Source organism: Pyrus communis, chromosome 5 (assembly GCF_963583255.1).
Source record: "Pyrus communis chromosome 5, drPyrComm1.1, whole genome shotgun sequence".
Taxonomy (NCBI): domain Eukaryota; kingdom Viridiplantae; phylum Streptophyta; class Magnoliopsida; order Rosales; family Rosaceae; genus Pyrus; species Pyrus communis.
In genome coordinates, this window is record NC_084807.1 from 2262739 (window position 1) to 2286376 (window position 23638).

The 23638-nt window shown below is 36.9% G+C and overlaps 1 protein-coding gene across 1 annotated transcript; it reads right to left on the minus strand.

Annotated features, from left to right (window-relative positions):
- Window positions 1–2992: 2992 nt before the first annotated feature.
- Window positions 2993–15909, minus strand: LOC137735757 (protein NRT1/ PTR FAMILY 5.4-like). Its single transcript, XM_068475203.1, has 5 exons — window positions 15840–15909; window positions 15447–15664; window positions 14927–15178; window positions 12719–12993; window positions 2993–4029 (listed from the first exon to the last, which is right to left on the minus strand). Exons 1-5 carry the CDS (start codon window positions 15907–15909, stop codon window positions 3075–3077), a joined length of 1770 nt encoding a protein of 589 aa, XP_068331304.1. The 3' UTR covers window positions 2993–3074.
- Between the last annotated feature and the right edge of the window lie 7729 nt (window positions 15910–23638).

The window sequence follows — 23638 nt, forward strand, 5'->3', positions numbered from 1 at the left end:
ATTGGGGCTTTGATTTGTGGTTGGAGAGGGATGAATGTGAGATGCAGAATTAGAAGAAAGAGATGCAGAGGTTGCCATAACCAATAATAAGGTTTGCAAATCCAGATGAAGGATTAGATTTTGATGAAGAAGATGAGATTTGAGTGAAAGAAAGAGAGGGAAGCGTGAATTGAATCGGGTCGTTAGACAGACGGGTGATACCATATTGGGAAAATTATGATTTCATAGATACGAAAATAAAGTTACATTTGTGTATATATACAAGTCATCAACACACTTGTACTAACAACTCAACCTAACAAACCAAAACTAACATAACAAACTAATCACCTCTAAGTTTTATCTTTAGCAGATATGAAGTACATCAGCATTGTGGCATTTCGTGGTAGTGATATAATGGTACATGTTGAAAACTTACACATGTCTTTGTCCTTATATTTTTAACGCCAACTAACCAGCCAAATACGTTACATATATACAAAATGAGGCCATCCGACATCCCATCGTTAGTTAATAGACTGATCTTAGAGAACAAGCAAAAGTGATTTTAATAGCTCAAACCTATCAGCAAAGCCTTTTAAAATAACTACTACTAAGTACTAACAAATAGCTTCAATCAGAATCATCATATGCATAAGATACATGAGGCTTGCTGTGCAATGCCCTTAGGTAGACTTTTGTTCTCGCTTGTGTGCTTGTGGTTCTTTGAACGTTGTCTAACTAGGATTCAACTATTATCTTCTAAGGTTCGAGCACTTAATCTTTAGAATGTGGTGGACTTACTTTGTGTTTCTCTCAAAGACGCTAGACACGAATTAGAAATTATGCAGGCAACTTTTGTGTGGAAGTTTATGACTCTCTTGATCAAAAACTAATTATTGTTGTATTGTCAAATTTGATTTTTATTGTAGCTACTTAGTACTATAATCTAGCGATATTTATTTTCATTTGTAAGTGAGAGGTCTTATGCTTGATTCCCGCAAAGACGAATTTAACCACCTCTTAGCATAATAATATCGTTTATTGAAAAAAAATATGATTCCTATTGTCCACCTTATATAGGGCTGGTTTGGTATTGCTGTGCTTTGAAAAAAAGCTGCTTCTGATGTGCTGTAAGAATAAGTAGCTGTGAAATAAAGCAGCAGAGTGTTTGGTAAACTTTTTTGTAAAAGTGCTTTTGAAAAAAAAAAAGCAGTATTATAGTATTTGGTAAACTTCTATGTAAAATAGATGTGAAAAAAAGCCAGTTTTTCAAAGCTGGGTTTTGCAGCTTCTTGTTTTTGTCTTTTTTACACCCAAAACTGTGAAAAAAGCTGAAACTGAATGTTTACCAAACACAAAAACAGTTCTCAACTTTTTTTTTATACCAGTTTTTTTTCAGAATCATCTTAGTACCAATACCAAACTAGACCATAGACATGTGAATGCAAGGGTTGTAACCTATTAGAAGAGTTATAAACTTCTAATCTGACTCTCAAGTGAATTTATGTTGTACTTAGGCCAACTTACTAACGAAAGAGATCAAAACTCGAATAAGTATGAAGAAATCTCTGAAACAGATCCCGTTTGACTAGCCGTTTGACATATCCGACCGGTCATCTCAATTCGTAGAATTGACCTCGTGCCTTCTAAGGAGGTCGGACTAATCACTTGATGTTTCCGACCGGTCTTCGTTGTTCGCTATTTGTAGAGTTGATCTCATGCTCTCTGTGCAGATTTGATCGGTCATATCGAAACACCTACCGGTAGGGGTGGGTGGGTTCAATTCTATTTGGTTTGACGCGGATCTAAGTTATTGTTCGATTCGGTTCAATTTTCTTTCGATTTTTGTTCAATTCGGTTTTTTTCTTGTTCGGTTTGATTTTTTTCTAAAACTTTTTCTTTTTAAGAATAATCCAAATAATGCCGAGTACAATGAAAATTAGTTTATTGTCCCTCAAACATTCCATGTAATCCCTCGGTAGAGGAAACGCATTTCACATCAATAGAATCGAAATCCACAGATATTACATGATCCCCCAAACACTCCATGTAATCCCGCAGTAAAACACTTACATGTATTGATTAATATTATGGTTTAATTCCTCCGTTTGGTATAATTCTGAAAAACAAATCTTTAGATAAAAACAATAAACGCTTTATATAAAATTTCTAATTCATTCAAATCTAACACAATTTCTGAAATCGAAAAGACCAAATCCAGACCAATAATTGTAAAATTGCAGACCCAAGTCATTCATATCTATCAACAATTAAGCCATAACAAAGAATAAAATGGACAAGAATTTTATCCAATTTACACTGCACTTCTAGTCGAAGCATCGTACCCAAGAAGCTTCTAGATCAAAGCTCAGTCACTGAGGGGAACAATTCCATCAGAACAGTTGGGGTGAAAGGTGGCAAGATCTGGTGCATGTCAGCAACGGCAAGCGAGAACCACCTCGTTTTCGACGATGGCGGAAGCCACGGCTGACGTCGGTGGAGGTATGAGTCGGCACAGTGGGATCAGAGCGAGATGCGGCAAGGGAGAAAAAAAGAAAGGAAAAGATATGGGTGGGAGGGAGATGGGAGCACAAAAGAAGAAAAAACAAGAGAGAAATGGGAGATAGGAAGATGGCGGCATGAGAGGAAAAAGAAATATCCATTTTATATAAAATTAATATATATTTATTCGGTCCGATTTTTGAATCATTAAAATCGAAACCGAACTAATGGTTTTCAGTTCAGTTGGTTTTTTTTTTCGGCTTTGGATTGATTTTTTTTTTTTTTTTTTTTTCGGTTTTTTGAACTCACTCTTACTTACCGGTCGATGAGCCTAGAACTTATCCTAGTTTCTTGAACTCCAACAATACCCTACCCGTTTTGTACTTGATTCATGAAGAGTTCATCTAGAAAAATAAAACAGTAAGTTGAAAAATGTGGATTGTGTTTGTAAGGGAGTTTCCAAAACAAAATAAACAACAATTATCCATTTGACGTTTAAATCAAAGAATTCTGCATATTGCAATATCTTATACAACGCGTTTAGTTCTTCGCAAATAAAGTTTTATTGTCTAGTGGGCTTGCTTCCAGCTTTAATGATAGATCACCTTATCCATGTTTGAATCCTGTTCTTCTTGTGCACTTGAATCATGGCCTATTAATATGTCTCCTATCGCTCCACCATGGTTGTTTGCAATGCTCAACTCCGTCTCCACTTTGTCTTCTCTTTTGACCTTTTTGTACACAAAAGCATTTGCAATTAACACATAAACACAAAAATTTAGTGTGCTCAAAACTGCCAGCACCCAATAGAAGTAATCGAGGTGAGCCCGATTGATATTGTCACCAAGCCATTTGTCACCATTTCTTGAGGTAATTAACTGCACAACAGATATAATCCAATTGCTCATGAAGCTGCCAACTCCCATAACACAATAAAGCGCTGCTGCTCCCATGCTTCTCATTTGCTCCGGCATTTGATGGTAGAACAATTCTTGAAGTCCAACCGTGGCAAATGCATATGCGAGGCCAAGAATCAAGTATTGTGGGAGTAACCACCATACCCTCATTGGTACTATTGCTTTAGGTTTATCAATAAGATTGTAGTCTTTTGCAATGTTGAGCCTTTTGGCCTCTACTAGAGCTGACACAACCATAACGAGTATGGATAGAACTAGCCCAGTGCCGATTCTCTGTAGCACAGTAATACCCGAGGGGTGTCCCGTATATTTTCGGGCTATTGGGACAAAAACCCGGTCGTAGATTGGAATAGTGATTAGAATTGCAATGCCACTGAGGCCTTGAAGCGATGCCGGAGGAACCTTGAAATGGGGACCGATCGATAGGATAGTTGTGCTACTTTGTTTGGTGAAGAAGGTGTTATGTTGGACTTGGATTACACCAAACATTAGGCAACTCAACCATAGGGGGATGAGTCGGAGGACGAGCTTCACTTCTTCCACTTGATTGAGAGAGCATAGCCTCCATGGATTTCTAGGTTCCGTTGATGCATCTAGTTCGTCTATGATCATTGCTTTGTCCAAGCATCTGCATTATTATTTGTTTTCATTACACAGTGAGCTTGTTAATTGTAACTAATGAGAGTGTGGATCTCGTACGGGAAAATTAGAGCCAAGGGACTAGCTAAGTACTTTTACTATAGGAAAAATGGGGAAGAACAGCCAAGGGGAAAAGAATATAATCTATGAATGCATGTGGACACCCTAACTAGAGGTTCGGACGTCTACGTCATCTATGACTATGTATGATCTTATCCTTCTATATAACCTAAAATTGTCTAATTAGTCATTGACTAAGTCATTATGTGTTTGTTTTGTTAAAATGAATGACAAAAATGTGACAATTGTGATCAACTCATAATCCAACCATCAAGATTATTTGTATTTCCATTTACATACCCAACAAATTAACCTGACCCATTGAAATGATTAGAGGCTCTTTGTCGCTCAAATTACCCTTAGGTTGGCACCTTATGGTATGTGTCCATATATGATCATTATGTCATATTGAATAATGAAATTCCACATTACATTTTGTTTGATTATCACCATTATCATTGTATAGTTTTAATAATAAAGAACTAGCATACGGTCACATACAAAATGTGTGAGAAAATTTTTTATTTTTGTTTTTGAAATAGAAGGAGAGAGGAAGAGAGTGATAGAGAATGTGGAGTGGGAAGTTTTTTATTTTATTTTATAATTAGAGATATGTTAGGATTACATGTAGGTGAGGTTTTAATAAAAAAAAGAAAAATTTGATTGTGTGAAATTACATTTCTGCCCCATATTTCTTATTCATGTTCTGTTTTAATTAGAATGTTAAACTGGTAATTTCATAGGGTTTTGGTTGACAATAAGTGTTTATTAATTAGTAGAGATATTGATAATCTATTTATTTATTGTTTACATTTAAGAAAAATGAAAACTAATGAAAATAGCTTGAAAAGTTTAAGTTTTAACGATAAGGACAAAATAAAGGGTAAAGTGAATAGTACCAGAATTGACTTTTTAGTGTAAAAATATGGTTTTTCGTTAAAATAAACAGTACCAGGAGCTTTTTGTTAAAGTTCCCTTAAGAAAATCGATAGTGAATATATCATAATCATAACTTTTCGTGAATATATGGAATTAGAGATTCTCTTAGAAAATTATTGGAAGTTCTTGGAATTGTAAGATTTATTGTTTATTGTTTTTTTTTGGACAAACGATTATATACGTTAACGGAGAAGGGGTGGTTGAAATTGTAAGATTTAAGTGGCAGGATTTGTGCCTAAACCCTAGTTTTTCTCTGAATGTGGGGTTTCTTTTGGGCAGCTAGGGTATGCGCCTAAACCCTTGCGCGTTTACTAATCTGTAATCAAATTGAAAGAAATTGGATTGAGGAGGAATTGAAATGAGGTGGAATAATAATCAGATACTTGTTGAAGTTGTTTAGTAAAACTGTCCGGAATCGGAATATAATTCCATAAATCTGTTTACTAATTCAACAGAATCGGAATATAAACTAGTATGATTACTAAAATGCCCTTGTCCCAAATCAAATATTTTATATACTTTTTTTTAATAAAATTTGATATGGTATATAATAGTAAGAAAAAATTAAATTGCTTTTTTATTTCATAGACACACTAAAATGATTTTGTTTATTTTTTTTTATAAATTTAAGTATTGACTTTAATATCTAAATTTTTTCACTTAAGTTGTAGTTTCTTTTCTTCGGCATATGTATGGAGTTGTTCATAATGTGAATGAGTATGGAATTATGCTTAATGAGCTAAAATGACAAGGAAAGAAATTGTTGGAGCATAAAGGTTATTCCTCTCCTCCTTCCTTTGTTTTTATTTCCTTTTCTTTCCTCTCTTCCTTTGTTTTCCCCATTTTTCCTTTGCTCATTCCTCTCTCTGTTACCTACTCCACCGTCGGTACGGTTTAGATTCAGGGAAATAGATCTTCAGATCCGAGAATTCACGTGCGCGTGACTATGCGCTGGGCTAGATTTTGCAGGTCGCATCGATTAGTCAGAACCTCCAAGTCGTGCAACGATGCAAGCGCAACCAAGCTTCTGACGGTGGCTTCGAACTTCACTTCGGTACTGTGCATGTGAAGATGACGGTGCATGATGCTGAAGGTGTAAGGGAGTCAACGAGAGAGAGAAATAGATGAAGGGAAGGGTGAGGCACTGAGGCTTTTTAAGGGCATTTTGGGAAAGAAAGTATGATTCCGGATGGAGGCTTTCACTCGGAGTGGGATTACCACCTCCATTTAAGTAATTGTGGGAGCCAAAAATGAATCTTCTACTAAATAAGCCACTAGCACACCAAACATGAGGAGTGAAGCTACAATCAAGTAACATAATACCCACTCCATGGAACATGGAGAAATAGAATGAAAGTGGGACTTGGAGCCCAAGACTTGAATGCCTATAAAAGGCCAAGAATCCCACTAGCCTAGGAGGAGAAAAAAAGGGAAGTATCTGATAGCTTTACAATGTCTTGCAATTATTTTGAACAATGACTGACTTGAGCGTCGGAGTGTTTTCTTGTAGGCCCCCCCGCTCTAATTGTTGACAAGTGAAGATGGTGTCCAAGGCTTCTCAATGTGTTCAAGATTACTTGTTAGTGGAGAATTGGAGTATCTGAAATTTTCCTCTCCAACAGTTGGCACCGTCTGTGGGAATTCATACAAAAGTTGTATTGAGAAGTTATGGTCTCCACCTAAGCCACAATGGGGACACGAGCCAAAATCGGCAAGGGAGACGCGCTTTTAGACTTTTGTGCTGCAGCTGCTGCTTTCGTCAGTTCGACAAGATAGGATAGAAGTCTATATAATATGTATAGCCTGTCAGACAACCTTCTCAATCAAATTTTGTTAGTCCTCGTTCGTAAATCCTCGTTCTTAAATCGCGGGGCAAAGAAAACTAGTTGAGCACCTGTCCCCCCCGCGCTTTCACAAGCTACAAAGGAAGATTGTTCGGGGACTCTTTTGGTGAGAGATTCGGCGAACGTAAGCTTGAAGATTGCGGTCAACGAATTTGTGGAAAACACAGGCATGAAGAGAAAAAAGAAGCCTAAAAGATCAGACAGTCAAGGATGATGCCTGATAAGCAACTTGTCATTGAGGAATTGCACGAAGAAACCATTTGAGGAATTACATGAAGAAACCATTCCATTGGGGTAACAAGTACTCAAAAGATGAGAAGGATGAGACCTGAAGCATTCAATTCTAGCTTGGGAAAACAATTGCACAAGGAGACAATGAGTTCCTACCAAGTCATCAAACAGAACATGTGTTCAAGGTTTCAAAACAAGGAAACACAATCAAAGTTCACTCTAGCTACAACAGATGTAATGAAATTGCCTAACAGTTATTCGGCAAGCACCCAAGGGTTGTTAGCAAAGGAAATCCATTTAATTCGACAACAACAAAGTTGCCCAACATATAAGAGTTTCTATCTTACACATGCTCATTAGTACCATCGATGTTATTCAAATTTTAATTACTCTGGGGGCATATTATTACTATATAAATTGATGATCGAAGATCATAAAACCGTGGGTTGAAGACTTAGACCGAAGGTCGAAGACCCAAAATTCATAGTCGAAGACCAATATGACCATGACCGAAGGCCAAACTCATGGTCAAAGACTATATGATCGTAGCCGAAGGCTAAACTAATGATGAAATCTCAAGTTGAATGAATTTTTGCAAAGAAACATTTTTCCTCTACAAACTCTAAACGATATGTGTTTGCAGAGAAAAAATGGGGCAATGTGGGAGCCAAAAATGACTCCTCCACTAAATAAGCCACTAGCACACCAAACATGAGGAGTGGAGCTACAATCAAGTAACATAATACCCACTCCATGGAACATGGAGAAATAGAAGGAAAGTGGGAATTGGAGCCCAAGACTTGAATGCTTGTAAAAGGCCAAGAATTCCACCAGCCTAGGAGGAGAAAAAAAAGGGAAGTATCTGATAGCTTTACAATGTCTTGCAATTAATTTGAACAATGACTGACTTGAGCATCGAAGTGTTTTCTTGCTAGTCCCCCTGCTTTCATTGTTGACAAGCGAAGATGGTGTCCAAGGCTTCTCAACGTGTTCAAGATTACTTGTTGGTGGAGAATTGGAGTATCCGAAATTTTCCCCTCCAACAGTAATCCAATTCCCCCTAAATCTAGAATTGAATTCCTATTTTTGAGTGGACCCCACCATGTTCTCATTCCCATAAGGATTAGTAAACATTGGAATCTTTTCACCTGGGGAATGATTCCCTTTCATTTCATTCCATACTCGATGCGTAAATGCGCCCTTATTTTTCTTGCCTAAATTGGGAATGCTAGTAGACTAGGCAGCAGTGCAAGTTTTATTGCCGACTCCAAGATGTCGTTCATGATGTGCATTTAATCATGAATTTTTTTTTTCATCTAGTTAGGTTTTGGGCATCTCCGTGACTGACATGCTCATGGCTATGAAAAAACCAATTTTTCCGTGGTCATTCCTGGATGAGGGTACTGTTAAACCTCCAGTGTCGTTTGCTTCGATTGTGGCAAAAACGGCTATTCCGTTTTCAGACTTACCAGCTCTGGTTGTTCAAGATGGGAAAACAACAGCCACAATTTCTTAAGAGGGATATCAATATGGCCTTGATAAGTCCAAGAATATGCTACGTGAACGTCTCCAATTGAATGCTAAGGAAAAACCCTACACTCCTGGGATTTGGAAAAAAAAACTAGCTATTCTATACTATGGTTTGGGGTCTTGGAGCATCATCCCTATAGGCCAAATGCAAATGTTCTTACACGTTCAATTTTGCTTCAGAGTTTCTTTTTCTACGGTTTTGGGCTAAGGGAGCAAATTCCTGGAATGAGGTTTTCGAAGTGGTTACCGAATTTTTCCCCAGAGAATCAATAGAATACCAATGAAAATATTTGGACGTTTCTAGGATCTTGGTTTAGATTTTTGGGAGCCAAGAATTCTCTTTGAAGTGCCAAGTGGCATTGGAGTGCCCGGAAAGATTGATGTTAACATTTTGGGAAGGAAACTTGGACTTTTTGCTCACTTTTGGTCGATGCAAATTGATCTATAGACCTTACTGTTGATGACCAAGCGTAGCAATGAAATTGGGTTAAAATGTGAAGATTTGTAGGTTATTGTTACCACTGTGGGAATATGGGGCATATGGTCAGTCGTTGCAAGTATGCACAGCAAGGGCAATCTGATATAGATGTGAATGATGAAAAGGGTGATTGATATGAACGTTGCTGTCATTCAAGACGGCGTAATGCTAGAAAACGCCGTATTGCCTCTAAGGTTTTTGTTCCTAAACGGACAGATAATTCCATCAAGGGCAAAGCTGTTGCGGTGACGGAAACACCAACGAATTTTGTTAACCATTGAGAAGGTCCGCCTTTTGCACGAAAATTTATCCGTCTTTTGCACGAAAATTTATCTCCCCACATAGGTCGACTATTAAGAGAAATGCCAATAAAGAACACATGCCAGGACAACATAATACTATGGTAAATGAACCTCGAGAAGCTGTTATCAGTCATGATCAATTTGTTAAAGTCCCACATCGGTGGGTTCAAAGAAACCCAATGGGTTTAAATAGAACTACCATACTTTAACTAATATCGAGGTTTTTGTGGTAAAACCCCACACCTAACGGATTGGGCAGGTGGTAAAGATGGGGACCATATCGGTGTCGTTAGAGTGGGGTGGGTCCGGTGATCAAAAAATCTAACATGGTATCAGAGCCCACAGTTTCAGACCCGTGCAAGCTAATGAGCTTGTGTGCAAGCGAACGAGCTTGTGTGCAAGCCAAAGAGCTTGTCACCCATAAGGAAACAAGTCTGAACTCTTAATATAAGGAAACAAGTCTGAACTTTTAATATAGAGACGACTGTTGAGTTCTATTGAAAACAAGTGGGCCCAACGTGAGCCGACCTCTGAGTTTCAATTATTGATGTGGATCTCCACGTGTGAACCACTAAATGAAGTTACACGTGAGGGGAGGGTTAAAGTCCCACATCAGTGAGTTCAAAGAAACCCAATGGGTTTAAATACCGACGTCTTTTATGGCAAAACCTCACACCTGATGGATTGGACAGATGGTAAAAGATGAGGCCAATATCGATGTCGTTAGAGTAGGACGAGCCTGGCAATCCAAAAATCCAACACAATTGGAGCAACAAAGACATCTTATGACTGGTAATATTGAGAAAATACTGTTCATAGTGAAGAATTGTAATAGACGGCTGTGGAAAACAATGTGTTAGAGCAAAATCTTTTGGTGGATGAATAAATAATTTTGTTGCGAATGCAAGGAAAAGTGGGGTTGATGATGAGGGCTCTAAGAGTGGCGGCCCAACGTGAGTCGTCCTCTGAGTTTCAATTATCGATGTGGATCTCCACGTGTGAATCATTAAATGAGGTTATACGTAGGAGGGAGTGTTAAAGTCCCACATCGGTGGGTTCAAAGAAACCCAATGGGTTTAAATAGAATTACACTATTCTAACTAATACCGAGGCCTTTTATGATAAAACCCCATACCTGACGGATTGGGCAAGTCTTTTATGGTAAAACCTCACACCTGACAGATTGGACAGGTGGTAAAGATGGGGACAATATCGATGTCGTTAGAGAAGGGCGGGCCTGACAATCCAAAAATCCAACACAATTGGAGCAACAAAGACATCTTATGACTGATAATATTGAGAAAATACTGTTCAAAGTGAAGAATTGTAATGGATGGTTGTGGAAAACAATGTGTTAGAGCAGAATCTTTTGATGGATGAATAAATAATTTTGTCGCGAATGCAAGGAAAAGTGGGGCTGATATGAGGGCTCTAAGAGTGGTGGCCCAACGTGAGCCGTCCTTTGAGTTTCAATTATCGATGTGGATCTTCACGTGTGAATCATTAAATAAGGTTATACGTGAGAGGGAGTGTTAAAGTCCCACATCGGTAGGTTCAAAGAAACCCAACGGGTTTAAATAAAATTACACTATCCTAACTAATACCGAGGCCTTTTATGATAAAACCCCATACCTAACGGATTGGGCAGGTGGTAAAGATGGAGACAATATCGATGTCGTTAGAGTGGGGTAGGCCCGACGATATGAAAATCCAACACAATTGGAGCAACAAAGACATCTTATGACTGGTAATATTGAGGAAAATACTGTTAAGAGTGAAGAATTGTAATAAACGGTTGTGGAAAACAATGTATTAGAGCAGAATCTTTTGATGGATGAATAAATAATTTTGTCGCGAATGCAGGGAATAGTGGGGTTGATGATGAGGGCTCTAAGAGTGGCCAATCCCATGTTTCTCGAACACCTTTGGAGGGTTGGTATTATGAGACTGGACATGCTGCAAAGACGCATGATGTCTATGGCATCTAGATGTTTTTTATGTTGTTTGCATGTGGAATCTTTTGAGCACGTTTTAGGTACATGCACTTTTATCATGTCAGTTTGGCAGCATATTTGAGATGATTTGGCTTGGGTACACTTCATGGCTCCTTATTAGAACGTTTTCACCATGGATTGGCCTTGAATAAGAGTTCACAAATACGAGATTTTGGTTGGCAGCTTTTGTTTCCACTTTGTGGCCGTATATACTTGAGAAACCAAGTTTGGCATGAAGGACTTAGTATTAATGTTTCTTATGCTTTTAAGCTTATTGTTGGTCAGATCCATTATTCAAATATAATAGAGTCTGGTTATATGAATAATGATGTTTGCGATTTATCTGCGTTGAAAAGGTTTGGTGCTACATGTAGGCATCATCGAGCCCACGTTATATTAGAGGTGTGTTGGCTTCCTCCTAATCCTGGTTAGGTTAAGTTAAAAATTGATGGTGCTCAAAAGAGTGGTTCTGGTCGTGCTGGTTATGGTGGTGTGTTTCAGATTTCAAGGGCCAGTTCTATGGAGCCTTTCTTCGAACATGGAGATTCCTAACTCTGTAGCGGCAGAGGTAATAGCGGTAATTAAGGCTATTGAATTAGCTTCAGTTCGGGATTAATATTTTATTTGGTTGGAAGTTGATTCTAGTTTGGTTCTACATTTCTTGTGCTCTTCTCAATTGGTTCCTTGGCAATTGAGATGGAGTGGAGGAATTGCTTGCATAGAATGCATTTCGGTCTTTTCACATTTATAGGAAAGATAATCAAGTTGTTGATCCCCTTGCAAATCATGGCTCCTTTTCAATAGGTCTTGTTTGGTGGAATTTCCCTCTAGATTTCAATTTGCCGTATTATCATCGAGATTATGTAGGGTTTTCTTACTATTGTTTTAGATAGGTTATCTTTTGTTGGCCTTGTTATATTTTATATTGGTTGTTAGAGGTTTTGTTTGTTATCATGGTCAAGGTCATGCTTTATGCCCATTGACAGATTGTATTTTCCTTTTTCTTTCTTTTTTTTTTTTTAATTTATTTTTTATTTATAACAAAGCTACCTTACTTTCACTTCCCACAATAACAATGCTAGAGTGGGATTGATTTTATGATTTTACTAAAAACACATAGGCTAACCCTAACAGTTATCTTGATTTCCTTTATTACAATTATATGACTAATAGATTCTCACTTGTGCTGATCTTTCATATGAATTTAGTTTTTGAAAAAGAAAAAAAAATGAATGGTTTAAATCATGAAAGCACATTAGAAACTTCAAAGAGTAGTACTTTATGTGATATTAAGTTGTACCTGAGTTGATTAGTACGTGCCAAAACTATAGGCTGCGACTGACCTTGTAGCTGGCCCTCACCCTTCTCATCTCCATAATAAACATTCTCGCAATTGAGTGTCACAGTGACATGCCATTTCCGAGCTGCTGCGACGAGCACTTGTGCCACCGTAGTAAAAGGGCTCCCTGGAGGCCTTTGCTTCCTGTACCTCTTTGTTCCCAACAAGAATGATACTAGTGACACCAACAAAACCCCTGCCAATATTCCAAACCCTAATCCCCACCCAACATTATCCTACAAGTGTAGTAATTTCAATTAATTAGTGTCATAATTAATAATTAATTGACAAACGACAGGACAAATAGTAAGATTAGTAATGTTTTCTCTTTTGACAAACAATAGGATAAATATACTAAGAGTTTTTCTATTTACATCACGCAATCATCTGAATTCATCCCACAAATTATTTTTTTGTGATATCCAATTTTACTCTTAAGGAAATACACCCACATCCTCATCACATGTAAATTTCTCCCCGCCCAGGCAACAACCACCGGCGTCCCCTACCAACCTCACTGTCATCCTTCTTTCTGTTGGCATTCAAAGTTTGTTAACTCAATACTAATTACGTGGGTGATAGGTTTATAAACTCCGTCACACCTCGCACTTTTACTCTCTTTGAAGCTGGACCGACAGAAAGAAAAGAAGCAGCAAGCTTTGAGAAAAAAAAAAAAAGTCTCATCTATTAGAAGAGTTTACAACTCTTATTGCTGAAATGAGATTAGAATACTAAAGCCTTACGGGGAAGACTTACTTATACACGCAGAAAAGAAAGAACCACACAAGTGGTTTTAATAAACAATACAAAACAAAGACTAACACATGCAAAATAAATGAAGGTGTTCAAACTCTTTGCACCCTTTTCAAAAACCCATCCAACAACTTTAGACTTTTGCACACACACACTGCATTACTCGACTGGTTGCAACCACATTTTCGGCGAGCACAGAAGAAGCATTTAATTTTGGTAGGTGCAGGAAGCATGTGTCAAAAAAATAGCTATCAGCACACAAACATTGAAATAATTTTTTTATTTGAACTTCCAACACTTTCTCTATCACTCTCGCAGCCAGTATCCATGTTCCTTCTTCCCTTCTCGAAATTATATGAAATACGAAATTCCCGCTAACAAAACCCAAGAGCAAGGAGTTCCTTCAATGTAAAACTTGATTTGTAATTTCTTTGAATTCATATTCTTATTTTGATTCAACGTTTTCTTGATCTTTTGATGGTTGATATTTTTGAATCCAAAATCAATAAGAGATACAGAGGGAGGGAGAGGGCAACTATCAGACTGGTAAGGATCACTGGCGTCGTAGTCGGGGATCGAGGAGGGGTGCCTGTAGGGGGAAGGGGAAGGGGAAGGGGGCGTCTTGTGTTTCCTTTTATTATTTTTTTCTTTATTTTTTATTTACAATTTTTTTAAGGGTAATTCGGAAATCAAATACTTTAAAATTTTGGGGGTTGAACTTAGATGGGTAATGGAGTGTAACTAGAAAAACTTACATACTAATTTCATCTAATAAACTACCGGTATTTGAAACTTGGGTGAAAGAAAGTACATTGTTATAGCCAACTTAATAAAAATTTTGTTTGTTACAATTATGATTAGTAATGTTTTTGTAATACCAATAAAATATTAAAAAAAGAAAGAGGAGCACAAAATGCAATAAAAGTCAACAAGGTAATTCCACGAATATACAAGTTATTAGTAGTGTATCCACAATTATTGACCAGACAAAATAGCTTATTCAGCAATGAAGTATTAAATACCTTTTGTGATTTTGTTTTTATTTTTAGAGGAATACTAGTCATACCATATTTTTGTACCATATTTTCATATCATTTTAGATGACATTTGATGTGGACAGCCACATCATTTAAATTAATCAGATTTTTAAATTTAGTTCATTATTTAATAAACTAATAATTAAGAAAAACTAGTTAATTAAATGATGATTGTGGTATACAAGGAGTCTTTCTGCTTTATTTCCTTGGATTTTGCAAAATTTTCAAATGATGTGGCTATCCACATCATATGCCACCTAAGGTGGTATAGAAATGTGGTATAAAAACATGATATGAATAACATTACTCTTATTTTTATGTACTGTTATAATGTAAATACTTTTGGGAGGATGTGGGAATCTTAAACAAAAGTTGTTACCTGGAGATATACAACTCCTAGTGTGGCAGAAGTGGCAGCAAACACGAACCCCAAGTACCACCAGTTGAAGAAGGAGCTCTTGGCCTTTATCTCTTCCGGCGTGTTCTCATCGAACTGGTCTGCGGCAAATGTTTGCAAGCATGGCTGCTGCCCACCTTGAGCCACAGATAAAATGTAGAGCGCCACAAAGAACACTGCTCGGCGACGTTGTGAAGGAATTACTGAGACGGACAGAGTCAAAAGAACCGTGCCCTACAAAATGATATACAAGCCATGAACACAACTACGTAAGGACATCTATCCAATCATACATGATTAATGCTTTCTTGTCAAATAACCTGGCTACGTTCTATATGTTTATGATATCTGACTGTAAATCTGAACAAATTTAGAGTACAACTTTCCAACTTATTTAATAGTTTAGATTCACAGTCTCGTAACACAAGTGAGCGTCATACGTACTTAACAAAACTGAACATTCGACACATATATTATGGGGAAAAACTCTTAGATGATTTACCAGGAAATAGATGGCGACGGAGAAGACGATGGTTTTGAACCGACCAAAATATGAATCTGCAAGAAAGGCTCCGAGGACAGGGAAGACTGATGAGACACCAAGCCAGGTGGTGACATTCTTAGCCGCGGCGGCTAAGGGCTGGTCCAAAACATCTGTGAGGTACATGATGAGGTTACTTGCCAACCCATAGAATGCGAACTGCTGGGCCACCTCAACCACTGCAAATAAAATTTAATTAAGCACAAATAAATAGAGTACTCATAAAAGATGAAACTCCAATATATTTTCAGAAAACTTAAAAATGAACTGAATATAACTATTCATTGCAAAAAAAAAGTACAAGTAATCGTGGAATTAAATGAAAAATAAGATGAACATAGAAAAATTGCTTACAGATGATGAAAATAGCAGCATTCCAGCCACCCTTACTGGATTTTCCATGTGCAGTAGAAGCAATATTCATAATTGATGGTGTTTAGAGAGCTAAAGTATTATTGAACCACCTCATCAAGAGAGAAAAGTACTTGAGATTTCTCAGGATATGTTTTACATGAAATTTTTTCTTGTTGAATTACTATGAATGTGTTTCCGAGCTCATATATATATATATATATGGGAAATGTTAGGGAAACTAAATTTGTAGACAAAATTTTAGAAACTAAAAGATACAGAAATTGATAATTGATTTATTACTTAAGGTTGATTAACGTGCTTATTCCTTTTGGTAACACACCATTTAGTTTGTAAATTTTGTCTCTAAATTTAATCTCTCTAACATTATCCATGTATATGTGTAAGTGTGTGTACGTAAATATATGGTGCGCACTGGGCAACTAGAATTTATAAAGCTATTTAGTTTGAAGCTATTGTGGCCTTCTATGCTTATACAGAATTATTTTAGGAGGCAAAGTTGCTGGCTGAGCCCCCCAAGACAGGAGAGTGCAGCATATTTCATTGCATGGTTGCATGCATGGCAGCTGGAGGACATACCCACGTGACTATGATTCATGTTGATGAATTTTATACGGGGAGATACACTATTAACAAATCAACTCGTGATCCATGCACAAACTGGCATCACCGACAATTACAAACGTTGTCAATAAGTGTGATATAGTTAATGACCCTTTCAAAATGTTATCGTTGATGATTTTCAGGGGTAATATGTCTAACCTATCCAGTATGGTACGTATTCGATTTATTTGTCATAATAATTTAGTACTGAAAATTTCACACATAAAATTTTTAACTATCAAATAGAAAGAAATATTAATCCGTACTATTAAATGGCAACATTACTGTTATGTTTGAATTATTTACTTAATTTATACTCTCTTTGAATGTGAAAATTTTAAAATTCTACATAACTTTAGATTCAATTGTTTAGAAATACATTGAAGAATAGTGATAATGAACTCCTCAAAGAACTTAAAGCAAATCTCAAACATTACAATTGTATTACAAGGACAATGAGCAAGGGACTTTGAAAATGATACTTTTTAAGGTGTCAATTGAAATTTACCTCCCTTATATAACATTTAGGGGTTATTATACAAAATGATCATTGAGATTTGTATGATCAATAGAAATGGTCCCTGAGATTGTCGATTTTGGGCAATTTTTAAAGCTTTGTAACTCAATCGTTTCTTAACCAAATTCGATCCATAATATATTAGGAAAGTGTATAATAAGATTATACCTATTTGGAAGCCCAATGGTTGCCGAAGATGGCAGGAAAATAGCCTGAAAAGTGACTTATTCGTGGGAAAACTGGAAAACTCGCCAGAAACTGGTTAAACTTTAAATGTTCATAACTTCTTCAATACTCAACCAAATCGAGTGATTCAAAAACGAAAATAATACTTTTTGACGAGACGAAGAGAATGGTATATTTTTAGAAGGCTAACTCTCCGTGGTTTGGTCGGAAAACGGCTCGAAAGTGGCTAACCATTTTCCAGTTAGCCACTTTCAAGCAGTTTTCCAGCTAAACCACGGCGATTTAGCAGTAAAAAAAGATACCATTCTTTTTGTATCGTCGAGAAGTATGATTTTCATTTTTGAATCACTTGATTTCGTTGAGTATTGAAAAAGTTATGAACGTTTAAAATTTACCCAGTTTCCAACGAGTTTTCCAGTTTTCCCGGACCAGTCACCTTTCAGGCTATTTTCCGACCATCACCAGCAATCATTAGGTTTCCAAATAGGTATAATCTTATTCTACACTCTCTTATCTTCATTTTGATATATTATGGGTCGAATTTGATTAAGAATCAATTGAGTTACGAAGTTTTGAAAATTACTTAAAGAGTTTTGATCAAAATCATGAATGGTGGACAATCTCGGGGACCATTTCTATTAATTTTCAATCTCAGGGACCATTTCTATTGATCATGCAAATCTCAGGAACCATTTTGTATAATAACCCTAACATTTAGTCATTCAGAAGTCCATCCACATAATGGAGTGAGGATCCTCGCTTTTACTTCAGTGGAGTGTTGGTGATGGCCGTAAGATTTCTTTTTTGTATGATAACTGGCTTGGAATCCCTTTGTTCTCTAATATTGATGAGGTTGACATAATTCTTTGAATTCTAAGGTAAAAGATTTTATTCAGGATGCAAAATGGTCTATTTCCATTGCTTTTACTTCTTCTTTTTCTCATTTCTCGGAGAAGATTATGAAGATTCCATTGTCGATTATGCACACGGATGATGCTTTATTTTGGATAGGTTTATCTTCGGGTACTGTTTCAGCTAATGAGGCTTTTCCTCATTTCTCATATTATGCTCCGAGTGGAAAATGTGCTAAAATGGTTTGGCATCAATCTACTCAGCCACCCAAGATCTTCATAGTTTGGAAAGTTTATCATGGGTGATTGTTGACTGATGATTTATTGCAAAAGCTGAGGTGTGGCCTTAGCTTCTTATTACGCTTTTTGTCATAATGATAGATAATCTCGTGACCATCTTCATCTACATTGTCCTCAAACAGTTGCTTTATGGAAATGGATTTTCATTCTTTTTGGCAAGCCTTACGCTCCTTGGCAATTCTTTGAAGACATTTTTTATGGTTCTTTGGTCTCATCTTTCTCCAAGTCTGTTCGGAAACTTGGTTCTTGTTTATTTGCTATTTCTTTTGGTGTCTTTGGCACGAAATGAACCAGATCAGGTTTGAGAACAAAAAATTTAGTATTGTCGTATCCCAACATCGTCTTTTTACGGCTTTGGATGGAGTCAACTTCTATGTCTTTTTCTTCTTTCACTGGTTGTGTATCAATTCCTATATTCTCCATGTTAAGAATTCCATCCCTTTCTTTGGAAGCTCTTAGTTTTGTATCTGTGTTTTGGCATCCGCCTCCCGTTGGGTGGATTAAGATTACCACGGACGGGGTCTTGTAAAGGGAATGGTTAGGTGGGTAGTGGTGGTGTTTTTCGTGACTCCAATGGTATTTTTTTAGGAGTGTTTGCCTCCTCATCTTCTTATCCAAGTGCAATTGTTGTAGAGATTGTGGCTATGATTGAGGCAATTCAGATTGCATGGGATAAAGAATGGCATAACATTTGGTTAGAGACAGATTCTATACATGTCATCAGCCTTTTATCAGCTCACCCCATGAATGTTCCATGGTTTCTTAAAGTTTCTTGGGCAAATTGTTTATGGCATATTTCTCGTTTACGTTTTTCGCATATTTTTAGGGAAGGGAATTGTTTGGCAAATGGTTTTGCTAATTTTGGTGCAATGAATAGTAGTTTTACGTGGTCGAACTTAGTACCTAATTTTACTGATGCATATTATAGAAGAGACTGTAACGGGCTTCCATTCTTCCGTTTGAGGTCATGAGAAGCAAATTGTTGTTGTGGAGGTGGATTTTGGTAGTGAAATATGAACAGCTGAATTATGGGAAATCAATTCACGTGATTGAAGCTGAAGAATTCTTAAACTAGAACATATTATTTTCATTAATTGTTTCTAGTGGGTATTGGCATAGTCCCCCTGCTTGTTTTACTTTTCCTTTTTTGTTCATATTATTAATAAAATCTAGTAGAGGGGGGAAGGGCAGAGGGTTTTTGAGTGCAACGATCCTTTCTCCTTCGTGAGAGGGTTGGTACCTTGCACATGACTGTTGACAAAGAGCTAATCTCACTTAACCCGTCTCTACAAAAAAAAAAAAAAAAAAAAAAAAAAAAAAAAAAAAAAAACTTATTGATGAGATTAGTATTAATAGCAAGTGGTATTCATTATCCACAGAAAAATTTGTAGGGGCATTGATTTTGTAAGTCATCACTTGCCATGCATTGATTTTGTATGTCATCACTCAAAATATATGTAAGAGGAATTTGCATAAATACCATTTGAATTGTTGCTGGTGTGCGCATTTACCACTTTACTTTTTATTATTTACTGCCTAAACTTTGTATTATGTTGCAATGTACCACCTACTATTAGAAATTTTGTTAAAATAAACTAATTTGTGTCCAAGTGGTGTACACTTAGGCTGGGTTTATGCTGGCCACATCATCAGTTAAAAAAAATTTTAAAAATGGATGGTGCGTTGCAACATAATACAAAGTCTAGATGCTAAGTACAAAAAACTAAAAGTTTAGGTGATAAATATGTACACCAGCAAAAATTTAGGTAGTATTTGTGCAAAGTCCACTATAATTAATTACAGTTTATTACTTATTTTATACAAGTGATATTACTATTTGAAGTTATATATTCAGAAAGGGGGATGAATGTAATGAATTGAAGAAGAATACATATTCATTAGAACACTCCATGTGACACTATTTAATTTAGAAGATTAATCGTACATTCTTTGATTCTCAAAATTTAAATGTAAGCGGCCGTACATTTTTTATTCGCAGAGATCAACAATTATGACATAGTGTGATATTAGCGGCTGCTTAGTGCTGCACCAGTGGAAGCATTAAACTATATATTAATAGGAACACAGTTATTAACAAAGTCAATCATCCCTACCCTGAAAAGAAAACATTTTCATTTAAACAATGGCTATAGTTTGTTTAGTTGATCGTTTAATTATCTGCCAATAAGGGCATAACAAAGGGATGCAGCATGATTACTTAAAGTGTAATGTTAAGAAGACTAAATTTTGTAAATTAAATGATATGGAAGTTGATAATTGAGTTATTACTTAAACGTTATAAATGTACTCATTTCCTATTTGTGACATATCATTTAGTTTGCAAATTTAATCTACAAATTTAGTCTTTTTAGCATTACTTTTACTTAATTAAACCAATAGTTTCTTATTTTCCCTTCATATATACGGCTAAGCACGTGCTTACATGTTACTGGTACAATAATTTGCCCCCTAAATTATATTGGAAAGCAAGCAAAAGTGATTTTAATAGCTCAACAGCTTTTTAAAATATAAAATCGAAGCTTTATAAAATAAGTACTACTAAGTACTAACAAACAGCTTCGATTAGAATCATCAAATGCATGTGCTCGCTTTTCCATTTGTTATATATGTTTGAAATTTGTGCCCCGTTTGGTGCCCTATTCCAAAATTTTAATCCAACCTATTTTTCGTTCACATTATAATTCTACTCATCATAAAAATTTTAAGCAGCTGAAATGCTGTAACGACCCGTCCCCAATTATTACGATTTTTGTAATATTTAAATGTGAATTTATGAAAATGCCTTTCGAGTCAAAGTGTTGACTTTTGTTGATTTCCGTGTCGTGTCACGTAAGGTTCATTTTCTTAGCGTATCCTCGTAGTACTCGTCGCCATGAACGCGTGGGCGCAAACGGATTGTGATTTGGAATTATAACGAAGGAGATATTAATCTTTAAAGTCGGGGGCATTTTAGTAAATTGGTTATTTTTTGGAATACTCTAGATTTTTGGAGCAAAATTTGGTGGAGCCATATGTGTGTGGTCCAGATTTAAAGAAGAAAAGATGGGCAATGGAGATAAGCTATAAAGGAGAGAAAGGAGGGGGATGTGAAGCCAACCGGGATAAGAGAAAAATGGTGAGGACCAATGAGAAGGGAAGGAAAGGAAGGGAAAGGAGAAGGGTGAGAAGCACGAGATCATGGATCCTTACCGGTTCTCTACGACCCAACTCGCGGAAACTGTGAAACCCGATAGGTTTCGATGGTTTTCCAGCCAATTTCCGACGATTTATGCTGAGTTATCACCTGGGAACTTTTCACCAGCCTTCCCTCTTCGATTTTCCACACAAATTAGACAAGATTTGGTCTTAGTTGCATGACAATGGCACCGGCGGCACCATGGTGTTCTTGGTGGCAATTCGCCAATTTTTGAAGCAAAGTCCTTCGATCTCTACCACCATTAGACTCTCATTAAACCCATAAACAATGCCCAATCATTGGTTGGAGTGTCAGAGTCGATTTGAGGACGAATCAAGAACACCCATCTTAAGGGTTTCTGAAGGGTTTTCGTGAAATTGGGGTTTTTCCCTGCCAAATTGGCCTTAGTCACAGGTGCCGATCGTTCATGACGCCTTGATGTTGTGCTAGGGAGTTGTAGCATGGACTCCAGGTGAGTGGGCTTTTGGTTTTCTATATATATACGTATGTATACCTTACGTTTTTCCCAGAAATTGTTTTAAATGAAATGTGATTGAAATGCCATGTCATACTTGCGTTATATTTTAGTATATGCATTGGTGTAGTCATGTATAATATTGCATGATGCTGCGGAGCCCAGGTGAGCTACACGTGAGTACATTATGATGTTAGTGGTTGTGCTGTACATGGTTATGCCTAGTTGCATTTGGTACTCATTATCCTGCACCTCAGTGTTAGTGCTTCACCCGAGGTTAGAGCCAGGCTTCACGTGATCGTTCACCTCCCGCACCATACCCTCACCTTGGATCCAAAGCAGGTGCCAGCCTATCGTACAGACCACATTAGGTGATTCTGACTCGTAAGTGACTTACGATACTTCGCACAGCCTTCACGTGATCGTAGTACCTGAGCGTATTTATTTACACCCAGCATGTCGTACAGACCACATTAGGTGGTTCCGACTTGTGTGCAGGAATTGGTTAATGAGCTATAGGTTCAGCCGTATAGGTCATGTTAGGTGACTCCGGCTGGTATATTATTTTACATTGATTTATTTCACCTTACTTACTTATTTCATTGCTGAGATACTTGACATGGCATATACTTGGTTTTCACTACTCTCGAGCATGATTTCTATATACATATGTATTATTATTTTCTGGGAAATTATACAAGTTTTACGGCGATGGATTATAATGTTTTTAAAAGGTTTTTATTAAAAATTTTATTTTCAGGCCCACTCACCCTTGTTTTTGCACCCCTACAGGTTGTAGATGTTGGATGTTCGTATCGACAAGGATTTGTGGCGAATCTTAGTATAAGTGGCTACCTCTGATGGTATGATCCTTACCCACACTACTGTACTTTACTTATGTTCTGACGTTGCGTGTGAAATGGGTTCGTTCCCGCTCACAATGCACTTTGGTCCTTAGGCACTTTTAGATTTAAATTTATTCACATTGTCCACATCATTATACTTTATGGCTTGGTCACCTTCTAGGTGTCGGCCAGCACAACTCGATTCGAAGTCCTAGTAGACATTCCGGATCGTGGTGTGTCAAATGCTATTTCATCACTCACCATTATTATTAAAATAACTTCTAATATATCTAAATTATTTTCTAAATTTTTAAAAGAAGAAATATTAATATGTTTCCAGGAAGAACCATTAATCCCTTCTTTAATCGCAGCCACCCTCCTCAGCAATCAAAACCTTTGGCACCTGCTTGGTGGCATCTCCTTAGAGAGAGAAAGAGAGAGGGGGGGGGGGGGGAAGAGGGGGTAGAAGAGAAGGGGAGGGGGGAAAGAAACAGGAAACAAAGAGAGCAAAATGGCCAGAAAGAAAGACAGTGGGAATGGGGGAGAAATAGGGTGGGGATGTTGCGAGTTATATGTTTATATATTTGTATTGTTAACTATAAATACTAAATAGTAGTGTCTTGTCTCACATCGATGAAATGCATATATAATACCAATTGTAACTTTTATATATATTCCACTTTGGAGTAGTTCGCTCTAGATGACCTGTGTGCTTTAATTTTGTGCCCACTTTTTCTTAGAAATGTGCCATAGGTGTTCAGTTAGTGTTTATGCTGTCGTGATTTCCTTCGTTAAAAAAAAAAAAACG

Coding starts and splice junctions, on each gene's coding strand:
- LOC137735757 (XM_068475203.1), bottom strand. CDS start 15,909: ATGAATATTGCTTCTACTGCACATGGAAAATCCAGTAAGGGTGGCTGG. Junction 12,994..14,926: donor TAGGAGTTGTATATCTCCAG/GTAACAACTTTT, acceptor CTACACTTGTAG/GATAATGTTGGGTGGGGATT. Junction 4,030..12,718: donor GCACGTACTAATCAACTCAG/GTACAACTTAAT, acceptor ATAATAATGCAG/ATGCTTGGACAAAGCAATGA.